Source organism: Labrus mixtus, chromosome 21 (assembly GCF_963584025.1).
Source record: "Labrus mixtus chromosome 21, fLabMix1.1, whole genome shotgun sequence".
Taxonomy (NCBI): Eukaryota; Metazoa; Chordata; class Actinopteri; order Labriformes; family Labridae; genus Labrus; species Labrus mixtus.
The window spans coordinates 3146929-3167632 of record NC_083632.1 but is presented as its reverse complement, the minus strand read 5'-3'; the positions used below and the strand labels follow the sequence as shown (position 1 = coordinate 3167632).

General features: G+C 42.1%; 1 protein-coding gene and 1 long non-coding RNA gene across 3 annotated transcripts in view; one reads left to right on the top strand and one right to left on the bottom strand.

Moving 5' to 3' along the window:
• Window positions 1-20704, top strand: part of LOC132955552 (uncharacterized) — a 735720-nt gene that overhangs the window by 516779 nt on the left and 198237 nt on the right. The window lies entirely within an intron of this gene.
• The window catches only part of myo1d (myosin 1D), a 123640-nt gene that overhangs the window by 19319 nt on the left and 83617 nt on the right, over window positions 1-20704 (bottom strand). The window contains exon 21 of the mRNA XM_061028411.1: window positions 20205-20359. Within this exon, the coding sequence (XP_060884394.1) occupies window positions 20205-20359 (155 nt within the window). The remainder of the gene's footprint in view (window positions 1-20204; window positions 20360-20704) is intronic.

Genomic DNA, 20704 nt, shown 5'->3' with positions numbered 1-20704 from the left:
TCTTTGTGGTAAATTTCAAAAAAACATTCTCACTTTTGAAAACTATCCAGATGAAAAAACAACAACACACATTTAGCACCGCGACCTTGAAAATATAATTATCTCCAATACTAGACTAAATACAGAAACCTCGTTCTAATCCTTTTTAATACAGTCTCCATTATTTCTACTCTCATCACTGAATCTCTGAGTACAGGGTTCTTGTAAATATCAATAGTTTCATGTGAGTGGATTCTGTGAAAGATAAGCTTGTTTGGTCGTGTTATGATTTGAAGAGTCTGCTGTTGTACCCAGAACATGCAGAACATTCTTCAACGGCTTTGTGCAATAAATAAATACGTTTTATCTTTTGTTCAAGAGACAAAGAGAAGGCACTGATACACGTCTTTTAGGCTTTTAAAAACCTAAACTGCCCGTTCACATTTAATCTGTGATGTTTTCTGAATTCCTTTGTTCCTCTCAGACGTAAAATCTTTGACTATTTCTCAGATCAAAGAAGTGTTCTTTTTGAGCAAGGACACTTAATTTTCTTTAAAGCTGGACATGAAATAAGAAAGGTAAAAGAAGAAGAAGAAGGAGAAATTAAGAGATGAAATTGAAGGAAATACTCGAGGGGGGGAAAGCAGGGGTGAGGAAAAAAAAGGAAGGAGGGATGAATGGATGGAGGTGTAATAATTGACTGATGTGAAGGAGATTAAAGTAAAGATGAAAGGCTGCAGGGAGTAAGGATGGAGGAGAAAAGGCTTGATGAAAAGATGTCAGGTGTGGAGATTAATGTCAGGCTGGAAAATGAAGAAAGGACACAGGGACAGAAAAGCAGATCAAGGGAGGGAGGGAGGGAGGGAGGGAAAAGGAAAGGAGAAGAGGAGTTGTGGGAGGCCGGGGAGGGAGTGTGTGCTGAGGCTAATCATAATTGGCCTGACAGTGGGAGATGGTGTGGTGCTGTTGCTGGGTGGAACATGTGTGTGATTGGGGGTGGGGGTGGGGGTGGGGGGGGTAAAATGTGGAGGTCACTGAGGAGATGGAGACTATAAAATACCTCAGCTCCGTCTGTATCATGTAAACTGTGCAGCACTTAACTGAAGCTTTCATCCAGAGTGACAGGGCGCTGGTCTCCATACGTTATGTATACGTGCACATGCACCTATGGGACTGCAGAGGCAGATACTGGGAGGGTAAATGGCCTGAGCGGCAGATTAAATATAGCTCACACGTGCAATATATGCAAACCGTTTTAGGAACTATGTATAGATAGATCATACCACATAAGGAGGTTTAAGTGGAGCTAAAAAAAGCAGCTTACATAGCATGCACATTCAGCATTTATGATGTTCAATCATAAAAAAAAGGTCTAATCTTATACCTGCTGGTATTTGTGAAGAGGTTTCATGAAGCACTGAGCGCCCATGCAGCAGAGTCATGCAGCTCAAACCATCATGCACATGTATATATAAAGCTTTGAATAATATGTATTAGTGTTGTAGTACTCGAAATCGGTTTGGGTCTCATGACCGGTCTTGTTCTTGAGACCACTTTTTGAAGGTCTCAGCCTCGTCTCGGAATCAAAAGGTCTTGTCTCGGTTTCAGACTCCAGATTTTAAATCAAAACCAATCAAGACCACCACTGATAGGCTATTTTTCCACATCTTCACTTTGATTAGAAGGAAAACACACCTTTCTAAAAGAAACAATAACTTCAATCAAAGTTTGATTTTTATCCCCCGGTTACGTCTGCAACCTTCCTGGTGTTATGATCTAAGTGAGTGACGTCCCTGCTGCACACAAGATGAGGATCTTTCAGTGATATTTATTGGTCTGGGTCTTGTTTCGGTCTTGCCTTGACATAGTCTTGACTCGGTCTCGATCCCTAAATGTCTCGGAGCACTCAGGTCTCAGGTATGTCTTGGTCTTGGTTGCCTTTTGACTCGACTACAACACTTCTATGTATACATGTAGAGAACAACAATCTCATCCAGGGGAATTTATTGCTCTTATGTTACAGGATGAAAGTAATTTGTGTTAAAAAATGATTTACAATACAATATTTGCGTCTCATACTCACGGGGGATGCTGGTGTTTGTACAGAGGATTTTTGAGTTTACAAACGGCAGCTTTTGCACCAAAGCAGAACACATATTTGCCTCCTCTGGCAGCTCGTTTGATTTGGACAGGAGCCTATTTTGCCTGAGATTTACAGACACAGCAGCCTGAGCAACAACAGTCATTAAAAATGGGTGCTACTAAATGATATAATTTGCAGATGTTTGACTCCTCATGCTAATGATGATGTTCTGAATGGTTTATTACATGCAGCCCTCTCCTCTCTCTCTCCCTGATTCTCCCTCCACCTGATGCATACCTGAGTGTAATTGTTCCTTTTACATATTAATGTGGGCTGCACGGTGCCTCACAGCGATGAGGTTCTTAATTTGAATCCCACTCTTTATGGAGTTTGCACGTTCTCCCCGTGCATGCATGGGCTCACTGGCTTCCTCCCACAGTCCAAAGACATGTCATTAATTGGCAACTTAAGTGTTTCTTGACTGGCAGACAGTCCAGGGTGTAACCCCGCCTCTCACCCAATGACAGCTGAGATCGGCTCCAGCCCCCCGCGACCCCAAACAGGAAATGTTGTATAGATAATGGATGGATGGAAATATTAATGTCTTGTCTAAAATACATGATTATTAGCCGTCTATGCTTGTAAACCATTTATGCAAAATAAAGTAGAAATTAAATCAAAACAAAATACTTCAAGTATTTGTTAGGAAAGCAACAAGAGTCTGATTAATTGCATGAAAGCATGCGGCACATTTTCATTCATCCAATCTGCAGCCTGTTTGATTCTCTGACACAGAAACTAATTATGCAATCAACAACTTGGACTTTGTTTAAAAGCATGTCAGATTTATAAATGTCTGCAATCAGAGTTTGAGTTTATCTTCAAATCAAGGAGCTCAAATAAATAAAAATCATACAAATCCTGAATGAGAAACGCTCGTTAATGGAGTCACGGCCTGCTGAATAATCACGATAATAACTGCAAGGCTGCAATTAAACTTCAGAGGCGGGAGGATTTTCCACACAAATCTGATCCTCACAAGGACGAGAGTGAACTCGAGTAAATCCACCGACCCCCCCTTTTTATCTCCTCCCATTAGAATGAATTTTGAAATGAGGTTTAATAATTCTGTCCCAGAGTGCTGCATGTGTCAAAGGTTCACTGCTAATTACCAGCCAGCATGTCTGTTCCCATGTATCAGGAAATATCACGCATTACAGGAATGTAGGAGACTGTGATGATCTCTACAACGGTCGGCTGAGAGAGATGATACCACAGATCAACGGCTGCTTTATTGGATGTATTGTGTTTGAATCATGTTAAATATGTCTGAAATTCACGCACCACAAATCACTTAAATCAATAATCTGAGCAGCTGGACGGAGGCAGCAGTCTGTGTTAGTTATGATAAATGCTCTTCAGATATGACAACATGACTCACCCCACCCTCCCTCGCTCTGCAGACATGATGCCTGTAGAAGTCATTTTAATCACCGTTAATTTAGTGATAGAAATCTGATTTTAGAAAGTGCTGATCAAGCATATAGTTTGGATTATGAGAAATACGTTTTAATTTATGGGAAGTATTTGATTTGAAATGGGAAGGTGTATTGCTTTTATGTTTAACAGTGGTTTTATTTGGGCAGGTATTTTCCGTTATGGGTGGAGTAATTAATGTGGGTGTGTTGCACAGGTGGCTAGAAAGTGAAAAGGTTTTTTTTTTGTGTGTCTGTGGTGGAGATGTAGGAGCAACATTTCAAACGTTTTTCGATCGACTTCCAGCATTTTCTGCATTCCCTTCCCGCTTACATTCTGTGGTTTGTAAATTTGTCTCAGTGCTCGAGGAAGTGTTTCACATCTTGAGAATTTGTTTTCTAAAAACGTAAATTTGTGTCTCAAGATTTGCAAAAGTATTTCAGACTTGATGTTTGGTCGACTGCAGCGAAATGTCAACATGATTTATCGCTACATAAAGTCTGTACCAACATTCATATGAGCTGTCCAGTGACTTAAGAAATATCACGTAAGAGTGAGTGATGTACTGTATCAGCACAGCTGTGACATGGTCAGATGTTAAAGATGTCAAAATAACAGGTTTTTTAGGGTTAGGGTTTTTGGTACGGCAACAAAAATACAAGTTCTTGGCACCCAATATCGGATAATTCCTTGTCTTTAGTTCCCAAAAGATTGAAGCACTGCTCTTGCACACTGTCTTGCACACAGTTTGAACTGTTCTCTCTCTCATCTGTGGCAGCTTTTGGGTAGAAATATGACAACTCTGAGTCCTGAACCTCATCACAGCATGCTACATAACAAAAACACCACATGATATTTATAGTAAAGTTGGATCCCACTAACTCGTTTACCAGGTGTGTCTGTCCTTGTGTGTGAGATAAAGAAAAGAGGAGGTTGTTTGGCAGAGATTCGGTGCGGGTTGCAAAGTGAAAGTAGGTCAGAGAGAGTCACTCAGCACATCCACACACTTTTCTTTACATTCAAACACAACCCCTGACACATAGTGTGCTATTTTCACACATTTTAATATTGTACTTGTAAGTGTGTACTTCCAAAGGCAGCTCGTGCAAACACATCCTTGCAGACACACACACACACACACACACACACACACACACACACACAGACAGACAGACAGACAGACAGACACACACACACACACACACAGGCCTGGCCCGTCGCCATCCATCACTCCACCCAGCCAGCTCCTCCTCCCCCGGGCTGCAGCACGGTGCCAAAGAGACGAGCAGGACTCCCCTCTGGTCCACATAACAATGACTCTGAGTGTGTGTGTGTGTGTGTGTGTGTGTGTGTGTGTTTCTGTGCATGGCTCTCCTGTATGTGTGTGACAGAATTTGAGAACTTGCATGCTATCTGGATTTGCAAATAGGAAGTTATATAACGATCATGCAGATAGATTGACCTTCATTGACCTCCAGATTGCAACACAAGTTTTGCATAAAAGTTAATGAACATTTTTTATTCTAGTGTCAAAACAAACCTGATTTGTGACACCACATTATTCTTTTTTTTACACATCATTTTGAACTAGGGATGTGTGTGAGTAGCCGACTAAATGATTTGACATCATCACCCTCACTAGTCGGCACCAGAATCTCGAGTCATTCAAACGCGTTGTTCATATTTTTATGAATTCAGGCCTGCAATGCCGGTTAACTGATATGTCTAAAGGCAGGTACACAACGAGCCGACCGTCGGGGCTCGTCAGAGAGGGTCGGTGTGGTGTGAACTGCAGCGTTTGAACTACCTTTTTTGTCAAGTCAAGAGGGCACACACACAGAAGTCCCTTTAATTTCTTTGCACAAACTCATTGGCAGTAGGCTCCGATCAGTTTTATGTGAACAGTGCAACTTTTTGGCCTGAAGGTGGCGGACAAAACATGATGCAGGAGTTGTTTTTTTCGTCATAACTTGTTCTTTGTTGTCAGTTTGGTGTGTACCAGCCTTAAGCTGCCACCACTAGCTGGACTGTAGCTCTTGTTAACGGGCCTGCTCTTCCAGCTCTACTACCTGGATGTAAACCTGCACAGTGGATGGATGTCCTCTTCTAACTCAGAGCGGTTTGTTAGTGTTTTGTTTGAGAAGATTAAGATATAGTCGTCATCCTAAAGTCACAGGTTAAACTGGCATCTAACCACAAGACCGGAGTAAAAGCATTTAAATGATGAACTACATTCAGCACAGGCATGTGGACGTTAACCTGCAAGGAGAACCGACAGCTGGTGGTGCTAGCACTGCTAAAGGTTAGCCACACTTTGCACCACTGGTGGATGCTGCGATCCCATGTTTAGCTGTTTTCTGACAGGTGTCTGACCCTAAGACAGTCGACTAGTCTGAAATTTAAATCTGTGTGTAATCGACAGATAAACTAGTCACTAAAACATCCTAACATTTAAGGTTTTGATGCTCCAAGATACATTCCAGTCAGTATCAAAAAAAGCAAAGAGGGTTGATATTCTGCCCTACTTTTCTGCTCTCCCTCCTTTTGATTGTACTCCATCTTTCCTCCTGTCTAACCTTCATGTCCCTCTCACACTCCTCCTCCTCCTCTTCTTCTTCTTCTTCTTCTTCACTGTTTTGGTTTCCTCTCTGTTTCTGTGTTCCCCTGTCTGCAGTCTGGGACGAGATGTGCCGTTATTATCTCCAGCCAGCAGGGTTATTAATGGATCGCATATACCGTATCACACAAACATGGATCCAACGGTTGCCATGGGAACTGCATCCGCAGCGCCCCAGAAAGGAGGGAGAGAGAGAGAGAGAGAGAGAGAGAGAGAGATGGAGTTAGGAGGAGGAGGAGAAGTGGAATGTGAAGTGAAAAACAAGAGGGGAGGAGGGGGAGGAGCAGCAGGAGCAGGTAGGGGGTGATAGAGGACGGTGGTGGGGGGGAGGGGGCGCAGTGATTAATGGAGAAAGAGGAAATAGAGAAGGAGGGATGGAGGGAAAGAGGAGAAGAGAGAAGCCCACTTCTATCAGTCTGAAATATTTGATTCAGCAGAAAGGGGTGACCTTGAGGAGGAAGACAAAGGCAGCCTCTCTCTCTCTTTGTCTCTCTGTCTGTGCCACCCTCCCTCCCTCTCCTCCTTTTATCTCTCTCTAATAAATGATGTTAGTGCCATCTCCAGATATAACACAGAGTGCACTTTGGCACATTTATTTGACAACAGTTTTGTCCTCAGATATTCTGCAGGAACAACACTCAGCAGCAGATACGACTCTCACACAAAGAGAGCAGTCATGAATGGATGTCCTTCTTTTAATAAATCACTGAGAGAGATAATCGTTTTTTAAAGTCAGCATTATATATTCAGTTTTTATGATGGTGGTTTTGTATTCTATTTGAATGCTTTCCTTTTAATCTGAGAACTGGAAATCTAATTTCACCAACACCCTCCTGAATGAACCTCTTTGAATCTTTTGTGTTGATTTGGCGAGCTATTAGGTCAACCAGACAACTTCTGTGGACACAGAAATTAATCACAAATGATTCTTTTTAATAAAAAAAAGGACAAGCACACCTTATTTATGCCTTTATAAAATGTTGTATTTATTCTCTCTGAGAGCAGAAGTGACCCTACTTTGCAGTGAGGAGGGAGGAGAGGAGAGTAGAGTCAAGAGAGGAGAGATAAGAGAGAAGAGGGAGTGAGGAGAGGAGAGGAGAATAGAGGAGAGGAGAGGAGAGGAGAGAAGAGGAGAATAGAGGAGAGGAGAGGAGAGGAGAATAGAGGAGAGGAGAGGAGAGAAGAGGAGAATAGAGGAGAGGAGAGGAGAATAGAGGAGAGGAGAGGAGAGAAGAGGAGAGGAGAGGAGAGGAGAATAGAGGAGAGGAGAGGAGGAGGAGAGGAGAGGAGAGGAGAATAGAGGAGAGGAGAGGAGAGAAGAGGAGAGGAGAATAGAGGAGAGGAGAGGAGAATAGAGGAGAGGAGAGGAGGAGGAGAGAAGAGAAGAGGAGAGGAGAGGAGAGGAGAGGAGGAGAGGGGGTGGAGAGGAGAAGAGGGGAGGAGAGGAGAGGAGAAGAGAGGAGAGGAGAGGAGAGGAGAAGAGGAGAGGAGAGGAGAATAGAGGAGAGGAGAGGAGAGGAGAGGAGAAGAGGAGAGGAGAGCATGTCCGTCACATTTTCTGTCTACAATGAGGGAGCTCGAGTCCTGCCGGCTGTGTTGTTGTCAGAGCCGTGTTTACGTCATGTTTCCTTTTCCCTTCAGCTGCAGTGGGTTGCACACTCAGTTGTTTATCATCACAATCACTGGTCTTATGTAACTATAGAAAAATAATTCCAATTAAGTCCGAGCAGTTACGTAAGCAGATTTTGAATTTGGGGACAGAGAGTGCACCGGTTTTGGGATCAGAACTCTGCATCAGCGGACTGAAGAGATGTGATTCATTTTTACAGAAGAGACACATCATACTTCTCTCTTCCACCGCTGTAGCTGTTGGTGTTTATTTCTCTTGAGCATGGAGATACTCTGACTTCATCATCTTGCAGCTTAAAGAGGATCTAAGGATATTTACAAAACATGTTAAAAGCTAACCCCAGACACATCAGTTCATCAATGTAAACTACCACATATTTCACTCCTGCTCCTGTTTCTTGAAACTTCTTATTATTGCAATCTTGTTTTCTAATGTGAGTTACATATGTTACTCCCCTTAAATACATTCTGGAAAGTTGGAGATGCAGTACCTGGATTTGTTTCCCTCGTGTGCATTTCAAAGAGAACATTAAAACATTTGCAGTTTAGAAGCAAAAATCTGCAAAAACACCGGTTTGGTCCTTTAAAGTGTTATTTGTTTTTGTTGCAACATTGAAAGGAGGAAGAAGATAAACAATGTGACTAAAATATCTTTCTTAGCCTGAGTAATCTGACGGGAAGAATTCATAAAGAGAGCACAATGACGCCGACGTGTCTGCAGCGATGTCTGATGACAACAGGCTCACTGCTGCAGAAAAGGTTACCTGAACCACGAGTGAATCAGATTGGACTCGAGCAGATCGATACGAGTTTGCTTCTTTCTCTCTCTCTCATACATAACATCCTCTACTTCCTCTCATTTTGCATGGTCTGCAGTCTCTTTCTTCCCCCTCTGTCTCACCTCCGTCTCTGCTCACTATTCCTGTCCCACTCTTACTAACACTTTCTGTGTTTCATCCTCTGATATAAATCCACCCCCCCCCCCCAAGCAGTCTGGCTAACAATCCCCCAAATCCCCTCTGCAGAGTCAGAATCAGACAGGAGCGGGCTAAACGTTCACGTCTTCAGGGGGCAGAAACAGAATATGACCACATCACCCCCAACCGATCAATGCAGCGCTGTGTACTGCATGCTGGTGCTGACTCATACTGTAGGGGAGGGTGGGGTTTATGTGCAGGGTGAGGATGAGGAGGAGGGGGGTGAGAGGGAGATGAAGTATGAGAGTGAGTGGGAGGAAGACAGAGAAGGACAAAGGGTGGTGTTGGAGGTTAGAGGAGAGTACGGCAGAGGAAATATGAATGGGTGAAGCTGTGCTGGAGGAGTGATACTCGGGGGTTAATCTATAAACATCTGTCACAGAGACAGATCTGGGCAGTTTAGAGCGGGGGGAGAGAGGGAGGGAAACTGAGAAGGATACCCTCTTCTTCACTTTAGGCCTCAGGCATCAGAATAAATCATCAAGCGTCAAATCAACAAACGATTAAATATCTCCACATGTAATTATCTCTTAAAAAAACAGAGTGTCTGAAACCCTCAGAAGAGTTGTGACTGGAATGCTGAAGGTTGAAACTCTGAAGTAAAAGTGAAATATCTCAGCAAATATTTCATGGATCTATGTGAAAATGTGCACACATATTCATCCCACCTTTAGGATGAAATGTAACAACTTTAGTTTACATCTAAAAATGTGCAAAACTGATGATCCTTCAATAAGTCGTAGCTGTTCTAAGTGCTTCTTAACTCATGTTAGCAGTAGAAGTAGAATTCTCTTTAATGACAACTACTTAATATTTATTTATTTAATTTATGGAATTAGGTCATTGCACATTAATCAACCTATCAGAAGTACACGTCAATGCAAATATGCAAGAGTTAGCACTTAGTTCAATTTCATGCAGAGTCTAAAGGAAGGTACTTATAAAAACATAAAACACATTTGACTTTAGGATGATAGCATTGACTCACGGTGCATGATAGCATGCTAATGTTAGCATTTAGCATAATGCATCACTGTGCCTCTATGTCTTCAATTTATGTTGATTTCTGTTGACTAGACGATTAGGAAAAACTTGATTTGTGTTTTAAAAAAGGAACCTTTGTTATAGCAGATTTTGTTTGTAAAGCCTGGGAGAAAAAGACACAGCACGTTGTTTAAGACTGAACTGTGACCGGCAACTTTGTGATGTTATGATTTGTAAATGTGAACCACTGCAACTGAATTCTCTGGTGTCTTATAAGCCCATGAGGGTTGGGCACTTTGTGTGCATGACACGAATATAAATTAAATCAATCATATAACCTCACAGAGCGTGACATTTCTAATTTAGTGTGATCAAAAATACAACGATGATTGATCAAAACTGTTTTAAAATGAAGAGAAATAGCAAATATTTTAGTGTGTAACCCAGCAAAGTGGAATGAACGTTGACGCTTGACTCTTATTTATCTAAATCATCCACTAATTCTTTTGTTATTCTGTGAGTGTTTGTATATTTCAGTGTATGGTTACTCTTAGTCTTTCATTGTGTTGTAGTTGCGAAGCACTTTGGTCATTGTGAGTTGTTTTTAAATGTGTTTAAATAGACTCATCTTGACTTGTATGTTTGGCATTTTTGCACAATTAATAATTCAACAACTTCTCCAAATCCAGACTGATTTTAACCCGAAGATATTTTGGTAAACTTTGTACAAAAAAAAAGAAAAGCAGGTATGACTTTTCATATTTAAAGGTTCTTTTATATCGGGTAAAATTACCTGATTGATTCTGATTCTCATCTTAAATTTGAAGCTCCCTGTAATGAGATGCGATGAAACATCAGAACCTCAGATCATTGTTTATTATAAATATTTAGATTTAGTGAAACAAAAAGGTAGTCAGAGTGTGTTTTCTGGAAGTCCTGCATTGCAGTCCCACCTGTCCTCTATCATGAACGTGTCTCTATAAATCTTCTCTCCATCGACTAATCAATTCATCATTTAACCTCAGGAACCATGAATCTATTTGATGCACGCAGAGGACGGCGGCCTCGGGTTAATGAAATCGTGTCAATGACTCCTGTCACCCGTCCACATAAACACACGTGTGCACACAAACACACACTCAATCTCCTGCACAGGAGTTTTCATTAGTCACTGTGGACACTGACAGCGGTGCTAACAGTCGCTGGAGCCAAACGAAGCTGTTGCTACAGAAACAAGAATCCAATTCCAGCTGCTTACACAACACGGACACTTCGACCACAGTGAGATTATATAAGGTTACAAGTGTCGGTCAGGAGACAACTTTGTTATAAGGCGAGGTCTGCAAGAAAAACTGAGAAAGAAGGAGAAGGATTATTCACCAAGCAGCTGTAAAAGAACCTTTTTACATTTTTTCTAAACTCATATAAAGCCGTCAAAACATCGTCCTCTGCTTGTTCAAAAGTCAACAGAACATTTGTGTACGAGCGTGAAGTTGTGTTACATTACTGCGGGCTAAATAAAGATGTACAGCAGTGCAGTTTTACCACCTGTGAGAATACAGGATGCAGATGAATAATTCAACGCTCAACTATTTTTTGCTTTCAGATCTCAGAGGGAAATGTGTGAAACAGAGCAGAAGGGTGTGATACAGAGCTGACTGACACATAAACCACCAGAGATGCTGTAAAGCGGAGTGAGGATCCAATAAAAACACAGATTTAGCATCAAGGAGACGTTTTCATTTCGTCTTCAGAGTCTAACTTAGAAATTGTTCTTATTCACATATTATCTCTTACAGATTAAATGATGTTCTTTGATTTTTCGGATGGAGTCAGATTCCCTTGATGTGTAAAATGTCGGACTTTAAAGGTCAGTAATTTGCTAAATGGACTTGAGCTTGTATCGTTCTTTTCTACTCTTCTGATTTTAGCCGTCTTCAGTCAGAAGAAGGACAAGGACGTACAATCTTTGGTCCCAGTAACTCTTCTTTGTGTTCGTTCTGAAGGTCAGAACTGAACTGAGGAAAATAGTGTTACCGTTTGCTGCTTACTTTGGGAGGAACAAATGACAAAAAGAGCCGAATCTTATCGAGCTGCTCTCATTGGATGCCTTTTTTAAAGGTTTGTTTTTGGCCTTTTTATGCCTTTATTTTAGAGGGAGAGAGAGAGAGAGAGAGAGAGAGAGAGAGAGAGAGAGGGAGAGCGAGGGAGAGAGAGAGAGAGAGACAGAGAGTGAGAGAGAGAGAGAGAAAAAGAGAGCGAGTGAGAGAGAGAGAGAGAGGGAGAGAGGGAGAGGGAGAGAGATAGAGAGAAAAAGAGAGAGAGAGAGTGAGAGAGAGAAAAAGAGAGAGAGTGAGAGAGAGAGAGAGGGAGAGGGATAGAGAGAGAAAGAGAGAGAAAGAGAAAAAGAGAGAGAGTGAGAGAGTGAGAGAGAGAAAAAGAGAGAGAGTGAGAGTGAGAGAGAGAGAGGGAGAGAGAGAGAGAAAAAGAGAGAGAGGGAGAGAGAGAGAGAAAAAGAGAAAAAGAGAGAGAGTGAGAGTGAGAGAGAGAGAGAAAAAGAGAGAGGGAGAGAGAGAAAGAGAGAGAGAGAGAAAGAGAGAGAAAAAGAGAGAGAGGGAGAGAGAGAGAAAAAGAGAAAAAGAGAGAGAGTGAGAGTGAGAGAGAGAGAGAAAAAGAGAGAGGGAGAGAGAGAAAGAGAGAGAGAGAGAAAGAAAGAGAAAAAGAGAGAGAGGGAGAGAGAGAGAGAGAGAAAAAGAGAGAGTGAGAGAGAGAAAAAGAGAGAGGGAGAGAGAGAAAGAGAGAGAGAGAGAAAGAGAGAGAAAAAGAGAGAGAGTGAGAGTGAGAGAGAGAGAGAAAAAGAGAGAGAGTGAGAGTGAGAGAGAGAGAGAGAAAAAGAGAGAGAGGGAGAGTGAGAGAGGGAGAGAGAGAAAAAGAGAGAGTGAGAGAGAGGGAGAGAGAAAGAGAAAGAGAGAATGACATGCAGGAAAGGAGCCACAGGTCGGATTCGAACCCAGGCTGCCCGCTTGGAGGACTATAGTCTCCGTACATGGAGCAGGCTCTCCAACCACTCGGCCACCGACGCCCCTCATTTGATTGTTTTAATATTATTTGAAATGATGTGACACGTCTGCCTACAGATGGTTTTCTTGATTTATCTGTTTTTTTGTCTTTAGATTAGTTCTTTGACGTCTTTTTTAAAGGATTAGAATCATGTTTCTTTCTTTTGATCTCAACAAGGTTTTTCCCTGGATAAAAAAAGGTTAGATAAAATAAAAAGCTTTGTCAGTAAAGAATAATTTTGGTGCCTTATAAACGTCTAAAAATAGTGGGAGAGTTCTTGTTGAGATATTAACAACAGAACAAATTCTCGTCTCTTATAGAAGCTTTTTTAAAATGGGCTCACATTATCTGACAACAGTAATCAATACACGAGCGTATGGAGGAACATATAGTCAGGTTTTTTCTGGCTGCCATCCATGTCTCATTGATTTTACAGTTTGTGTGTGACAGAGTGTCTGCTCTGCTATCCTGGCAGCGGACGGTGGGAGTGCTGCAGTCGCTGCTGCGTGGGCCGCATGTCAACACACACCGACACACACACACACACACACGGAGAGAAAAGGGGGTGGCTCTGTCTCATCTAAATATAGGCCTCAGCAGCAGCAGCCTTAAATATTTCATTGCCTCCTATCCTGAAATGAAGAAGGGGGAAGCCGGGAGGGGGGGAAATGGGGAAAGATTTGGTGAGAGGTAGAGAGAGAAGAGGAAGAGGAGGGGGGAATGAGGGGTTCAAGTGAGACTGAGAACAGCATAGAAAGGGATGTAGTCAAAAATAGGAAGCATGAAAGAGGACGAGGGGAACGGGAAGGATGGAGGGAGAAAGGGAGGGAGGGGGGGAGGCTAAAGGCATGGGAATCTAATCCCCCCCTCCTCCCTTTTTTATGCAAAATAAGAACGAGGTATTTCTGAATTTCTCTAGACAACTGGTGCGTCATGGCCGATAAGCGGGTTATCTTCTTCTGTATGCATTTAAAAAAAAAACTCTGAATCACTAGAATTTGAAGCTACTTTGTATTTATGCTTGAAAAAGAAAAATCGGAAATACGCCAGCCTTGACATTACCACAAAATAAAAAAAACCCACTTCAGTTCTCTGCAAAAAAAAAGAAATCATAATAACATGAAAAAAAGGAGATTAATGCCAAGCAGATTTGAACAACTGTCAAAAACAAATCGCTCCTCATACAAACTCAAGCATCCAGACACAGCTCTGACAGGGCGAGGGGTTTATTCTCAGTGGTGCTGTCGCTCTGCTTCGGCCCCGCTGTCACTTTGAGCAGGATAAAGTGATGCTTTGTTGCTGCTGTAAGCTGCCCCTCTCACTGCTCCCTGCCTTTTTGTGCGTATTGTGCACTGTGCAGCATGCTGAAGGAGAGATAAAGGTTAAAGCCACGTCTACGGGGAGCCGCAGCACGGGGACAATGCATGCAAAAAGATTATACAATATTGATACACAAACATGAGCACAGTGCACATGCAGAGTGACTCTCCACTGCTCGGTATTATGCCAAGTGTGTAATGCATCAAAAACGAGAGCGGGTCTCAAACGAGCCTTTTGTACGTTCACACCGAGAGCTGAAGGACTCGTTTCTGGTTAAGAATCTGAGTTTCTTAAATTCTCTTCTGAAGATATTACACTGTCACAGAGCAGAGCTGCTAACAAGTTGATTATTTTAACTTAGACTTTTGTTACTTTATAGTTCTTTAACAAGTGGACGGATGTGGCTCAGTTGGTAGAGTCGGTCGTCTCCTAGTTCAGGGGTTCGATCCCGAGCTCCTGCAGCCTCATGTCCAATGTGTCCTTGGGCCAAACACTTCACCTGAAGTTGCTCCTGCTGCTTTGTCGGCGGTGTATGAATGTGATGAATAACTTCTGATGGTCACTTTACATATGAACTTCTACCATCAGGGTGTGAATGTGTAGGTGTAAAAGCGCTTTGAGGAGTCAGAAGACTAAAAAAGAAATATACACAAGCTCAAGTCCACTTACCATTTAACATATTCATCTTTGAGGACAATTTCTAACCAGATAAAGTAATCCTCTTTGACATTTTCTCTTGCAATCAACAACATTTCCCGACTCTATTTGGACTTTTTCCCGCCAGCCTCTTGGTAAAGAGTCGGCCTTTAGTCGAGGTGAGCTGATGTGTGAACGCAGCAGGTAACAGTCTTAAACATTCATTTGTAACAAGCAAGTGGGCGCGATGGTGACGCTGCTCACGTTGAGCCAAGTGCCATGCTTTATCCTCTTTCCTGCTCGCCTTAGGAAATGTGTTATGTTTTTTTTTTTTTAACTTTTGCATTTGTGATCTGATCTTTGTTGAGATATCAACAAAGGTAATAGTTACAGAAGACTCCTTCTCCATAATGACAAATGGTGCATCTGATATTAAAGGCGTCACAGCTACAGTGACCGATGAAAAACAAACGTAGGTGTTATGGGTCATGATGTACCTGTAATGACCATCACGTCATGGATGTTATGAACACCATCTGAGTCAATGTTGTCATTTGAAAGCCTTCATTACTCATTTATTTATTTATTTGCGTCCATTCAATTGAGGGTGCAGAAATTTAAACGGTGCAATGAATCCTTTCCCCCCCCCTAGCTATCTCCTCCTCCTACACACCAAGCTGCCTCCTTCCTTCACCTGAACCAATCCGAGTATTTTGAGCTCTGAGAGCGAAAGACAACAACAATGTCCTGCTGTGTAGAACATCTGTGAGAGGAAAGTCTGGAAAAATTTCAGGTCCTACTTTACATGCATAAGCAAGTTAAAAAGTGACAGTGATGAAGCAGTCTCTATTGTATCAGCCAGTCTGTCACACACTAATGCAATACTGAAATGCTCAAAGGTGAGTTAACTCAGACAAAAAGAAAACACACACACCTTCATATTCACACATGCTGCTGCTGCTGGTGTGCCCTTTGTTCTGTCAGAGTTTTTACAGTGATGGATGAGTTAGGATGCAAAGCACACCGAGGGTCATTACACGCAGCCCATTCGGAGGCCATTCACAGCGCGACACCTACGGAGAAATGAGCTCCACAAAAGAAGCAGATACCATCACAGTGTGGCAGTGATGGAGCTAACACACCTAGCATACACACTCACACACAAAGCTCCACTCAAAGCTGCACACATGCACACAGAGATAAGCCGTCTCAGACGCTTCATCTGCAAGTTTTCTCTTTGTTTTGTTTTTCTCCCTCCAACATTCACATCTGTACAAACAAAGGGAGACAAACATGAACAGACGGAATCAATAAATATGGCAGACTGTTGTCACAGGAGTCGATTCAACAATCAGTGAAATGAGCCGACTGCGATGCACCAACATGATGCATCAAAACAGCAGAGAGATCCAACACATGAAGGTTAAAGGTCAAACACTTGGAAATCTTGCTTTATCACATGATTGATTCATGGTGTTTACACATCATACAGTAGACAACCAGTAAGTTGATTTGTGAATTGCTCTTTGGTCGTTTTGGCATTGGAACAGTTGCCATATTATTGTTTTTTAGAGCCAAAAAAAAAGGGGTGCAGGGTTTTATCACACGCTGATTTATTAGCTAACAGTAGTGCTATCTTAACCCGCTAGCCAGATAATGCTTCAGCATAAAATACAGTATGAACCATAGACTGAAAATATTCCCACACACAGCAGCTGTGATATCAGTTTAATATTTTGAAGGGATGTGCTTGTGTGGAATTGTTTGTCTATTTGGAAAGATATAAATCTACACTTTGTAATCAGCTGTGGTAGAACTGAAAGACTCAGTTCTCTTATAGAAACATATATTGAGATCTGATAGCAACAGAGTTCTTTATGGTAATGTTGATCTTTATGATGGTGTCAAATAAATCCATTTTGCACCATAAGTGCTAAATCGCTTTGCAAATGTTTAGCATTTAGTATGCTAAGCTAACATGGTGATCCAGGTAAACAAGAGCTACAAATGCAATGCTAATTTAAAAATGTTTAGCATGTAAAGATTTGCATGCTAAACATGAGGGCGTTATTTCTCAGTCTAGTCTGAAGAAGAGCGTGTTTGCTTCAAACGTCCCCTATCAATAGATCCTTTAAACGGGAGCTCGTTGGTGCGCAGATCTCGTTTGCTTCATGTTTTTTAGATCCAGCACCCACTGAGGAATGTGGGCGTCTTTTTGTGTTTCTTCAAACATAAGGACGTTGACTTGTTTTTGTATTTAGGTAACCCATGCAGTACTGTAGGTGCAGACTTGTGGAGCGGTTTGCATATCTGCAAGATGGTGGCCCCGGTGTGTCATCCTATTGCATCAGCTCCCCGTGCCTTGTTGTTGTTGTTGTTGTTGTTGTTGTTGTTGTTGTTGTTGTTGTTGAGGTTCTTTTATGATGTATTTGCATATTTTAATATCTGGAAGCCTGCCATGCAATGTTCTACGTCTTGGACAAAATGTACTTTTGATGGTTTGGTCACTTTTTATTGATACTCTTATTACTTCTTCTGATGGGAAGCCATGACTGCAACAACACTGCCAGCAGTGTTTACGCACACAAGCAAATGATCGCCCTGAGGTTTTTGCACGAGTTAAGCTGACAATTTATCCAAATCTTCCTCAGGAATTAATAAAGTATCTTACTCATAGTTCTGTTGATGATGCTATTTAGTGTTTTTAAGACTACGGATACATCAAATGACTTAAAATCTTCCATAAAACCCACAACATGTAACTTCTCAGAGATTGTTTATCATCAAGAGATGATGTCGTCAGAGCATTGCAGTAATTACAGAGAAACTGCAGCTTAAGACATGTCTGCATTGGCTTTGTTACGCAACTGCAGTTGTTGCTGTTCGGTGCAAATGCAATCTGAAGCTTCAGTGTGCATGTCTGTTCTCTGACCCACGCCACATTTCCCACAAGTATTAGTCCAGACAAAGTCAAAAGGTCTAAATAAAAATCAGTTAGAGCCCAAAGGGCAAAAAATCAGCGAATTAAAAAAGAACGAGGGGAGACGACAACAACGGGTACATCATTATTTTTAGCAGCACAGCTGGACTTAATCACAAATCCAATAGGATGAACTAAATCAAGTGCACTGGGTTTAATTAGGGACACGAGGTCCAGCCACTACAGTCACTTTTTCTTTGTGCAGAAAAAGAAAGCAGAAGATGATAAGTACCCTCCATCAAAACGTGTCAAAATACACAAGCTGTTTCAATTTACAAACATGAGCCTGAAGGACTAATGCAGGACTTAAAAGTACAATAAATCCAGAACTCCACTGCTCGACTTCTCACACACTCCCTCCCGCACCTGTCACCACATCACCCCCGTCCTTCATAACCTCCACTGGCCCCCCTTATCCCCCCAGTGTATCCACTTCAAACTCCTCATCATCACCTTTAAAGCCCCCCAGCCCCCCAGCTTCAACATCACTAACAAACTCTGTTCTCATCCTCCGTCTCCTACATTATGTCTTCCCTGTTTTGTTTTCACTCTTTTGTTTGGTTGTTATTCTTTGTTCAGCATGCTTTAAAGCTTTCACATGAGCCTCCTTGTGTTGTATATTGTACAGATGTTCCTCCATTCCTCCAGCACTCTGCAGGTTTCTGTATGTGTGCATTTACTGCTGTAAGCTCAGATGAAAGTCATCCTCTCCTGGGATTCAAACATGGCATGACAGAGGACAGAGGAAAGAAGAAGGGGTGAATAAAATCACTTTTTTTCAACACACTTTCTGCAGGAACTATTTTTTTAAAATCTGTAAGATGTGAAAACAATTGAAGAGATTCCACCTGATGTGTGTCTGCAGTAAACCATGAGAAATGATACTCACTAGCATGGTCTGAATATTTGGATAAAACACAGTTAACAGCTTGTGACAGCACCTCCTCACCTCATTACATAACAGAATAACATTTTAGGTAAAGGGTACATTTTAAAGTCCACATAAAAAACAAAACCCGGTGATCTGAGCACAACTTAAGAGTCATTAAGGTGGAACAGGAAGTGTGTGGGTGTTTTGGATTTACTGATGGTAAGCAGAGAAGACAAGCAGAGCCACTGCTGTAAAAGTGTCCTCATGTGAACCGGCTCAAAGCTCAGGAGAGATTCTGGGAATCAGCCGCTTCTCCATGTTACAAAATCCTCCAATATCCCTGAAACCAAGCTTCTGCAGACAATGTTCTGGCTTCTAAAGGAGGTAAACAAAACACTTAGGTGCTTGCATAAGGTTTGAGCGTCTTATTATATTCAAAAGGATTATCTTTTATGCTCATATTTTGTAGTTTTTGAGAGAAATCGGGAGAGAGAGACGTGAAGTGAAGCTCAGTAAGTCAGCAGGTTTTAGAGGACATTGTACCCAGTTCCTCTGTCTTCTATCTTAGTGAGCTTTGGTAATAAAACGAATGGTAGCCTTTCTCAGTGTCATGGCCTGAAGAGAGCTTTAGCCTCAGATTAAATTAACACAACGGTTCAAGTTAGGACAGCTGTGACTCGGCACTCTATCACGCCCCTTAATCCTGCTGCCACAGGGCACATCAGTCGATACCACACATCTGGACCTCGACTGTTTGACTTTGTTTTTCACAGAATTAAGCATCCTTGCAAAAGTGCTACTTTGAACACAAGTATGCACATTTTAAAGTAACAATAACAGCAATAACCTTCTGTTTTGATTTTATTAATGATGAGTGTTTTTCAGAATAAGGCGCACAGCTGAACTAATTGACAACGGTTTGTTAAGAGTCTTAAAACCCGCCTCAGCCCCAGCTCTCAGCCGGTCGTTAGGTCGACTGAAAGTTAGGATGAGACAGCATTTCCAGCATGGAGACCGCCATCGGTGGGAATCCAGTGCCCCCCGCAGGAACAGACGGCTGAGGTCGCTCAGGCTTTGTCCGTTAATATTTACAGTCTATGCTCATAACGTGCTTCAGAGAGGCAACACAATCTTATGGACTATTCATTAATTTATCTGGTTTAAAAGGAAATGGATCAACACAGGGAAGCCAAAATGACAGGAAAAAATAATATTGCACCAAATAAGTAATGCGTTTGCTAAACGTTAGCTTAAAATGTACTTGCCAAATGTTTGGACACATGAGCCACATGTCATATAAGGCTACATTTTGTCCTGATATACTGCTGATCGTTAGATAAAGTGAAGGTCACTGGGATCCAGTGTGTTCAAAACACACATTAAGTGAAAGGGATTTTTCTCAGAACAGTAAACAGAGAGAAAGATTGAGTTGCCCTCCGCCTTCACCTTGGTGTCAGACACAGGTCATTTCAATCAGCGGACCTTTATTTACAGTTTCTGAGCATTTAAGGGCATTTGAACACGTGGAAATAACGAAGACGATAAATAGGTAATTCAGCTCCAAACACCACTTTCTCTCTCCCTCCTCTTACCTCTTGAAGTGGCTGAGCAGGGTGCCGACCAGCTCCCCGATTCGGCTCTCGTTGGCGGGCACCATGCCCTGCAGGCACACCACCAGATCCCGGCTGTCCTTGGTGTGGAACACGACCAGCTGGTCCTTCCCAGGAGACACGCTCACTCCGGTCACCTGAGACAGAGAGATAGAGGACGCACGATTAAACACAGGTAAAGGTGTTCATACGGAGAGCATACACAGAAACACAAACATGTGGAAAAATGGCAGTAATGTGTGTGTGGGGAAAGTAAACCATCTGCACAATAACCACACAAACAACACAACACCGGTGCTGCAGATGGATGTTAAATACGAGTCTGCCTCTGTTTGAGGTCTCTGCCTGATAAATTTGTGGACTAGCAGTTTTTTTCTTGTCACAGTCTTTTTCTAAATGTCGCCAACTGCTGTGCTCTCTGTGGATTAAAGATCGGCTTTGTTTATAATATAACAAAAAACTAAGGTCTACTCTCTAAGTGA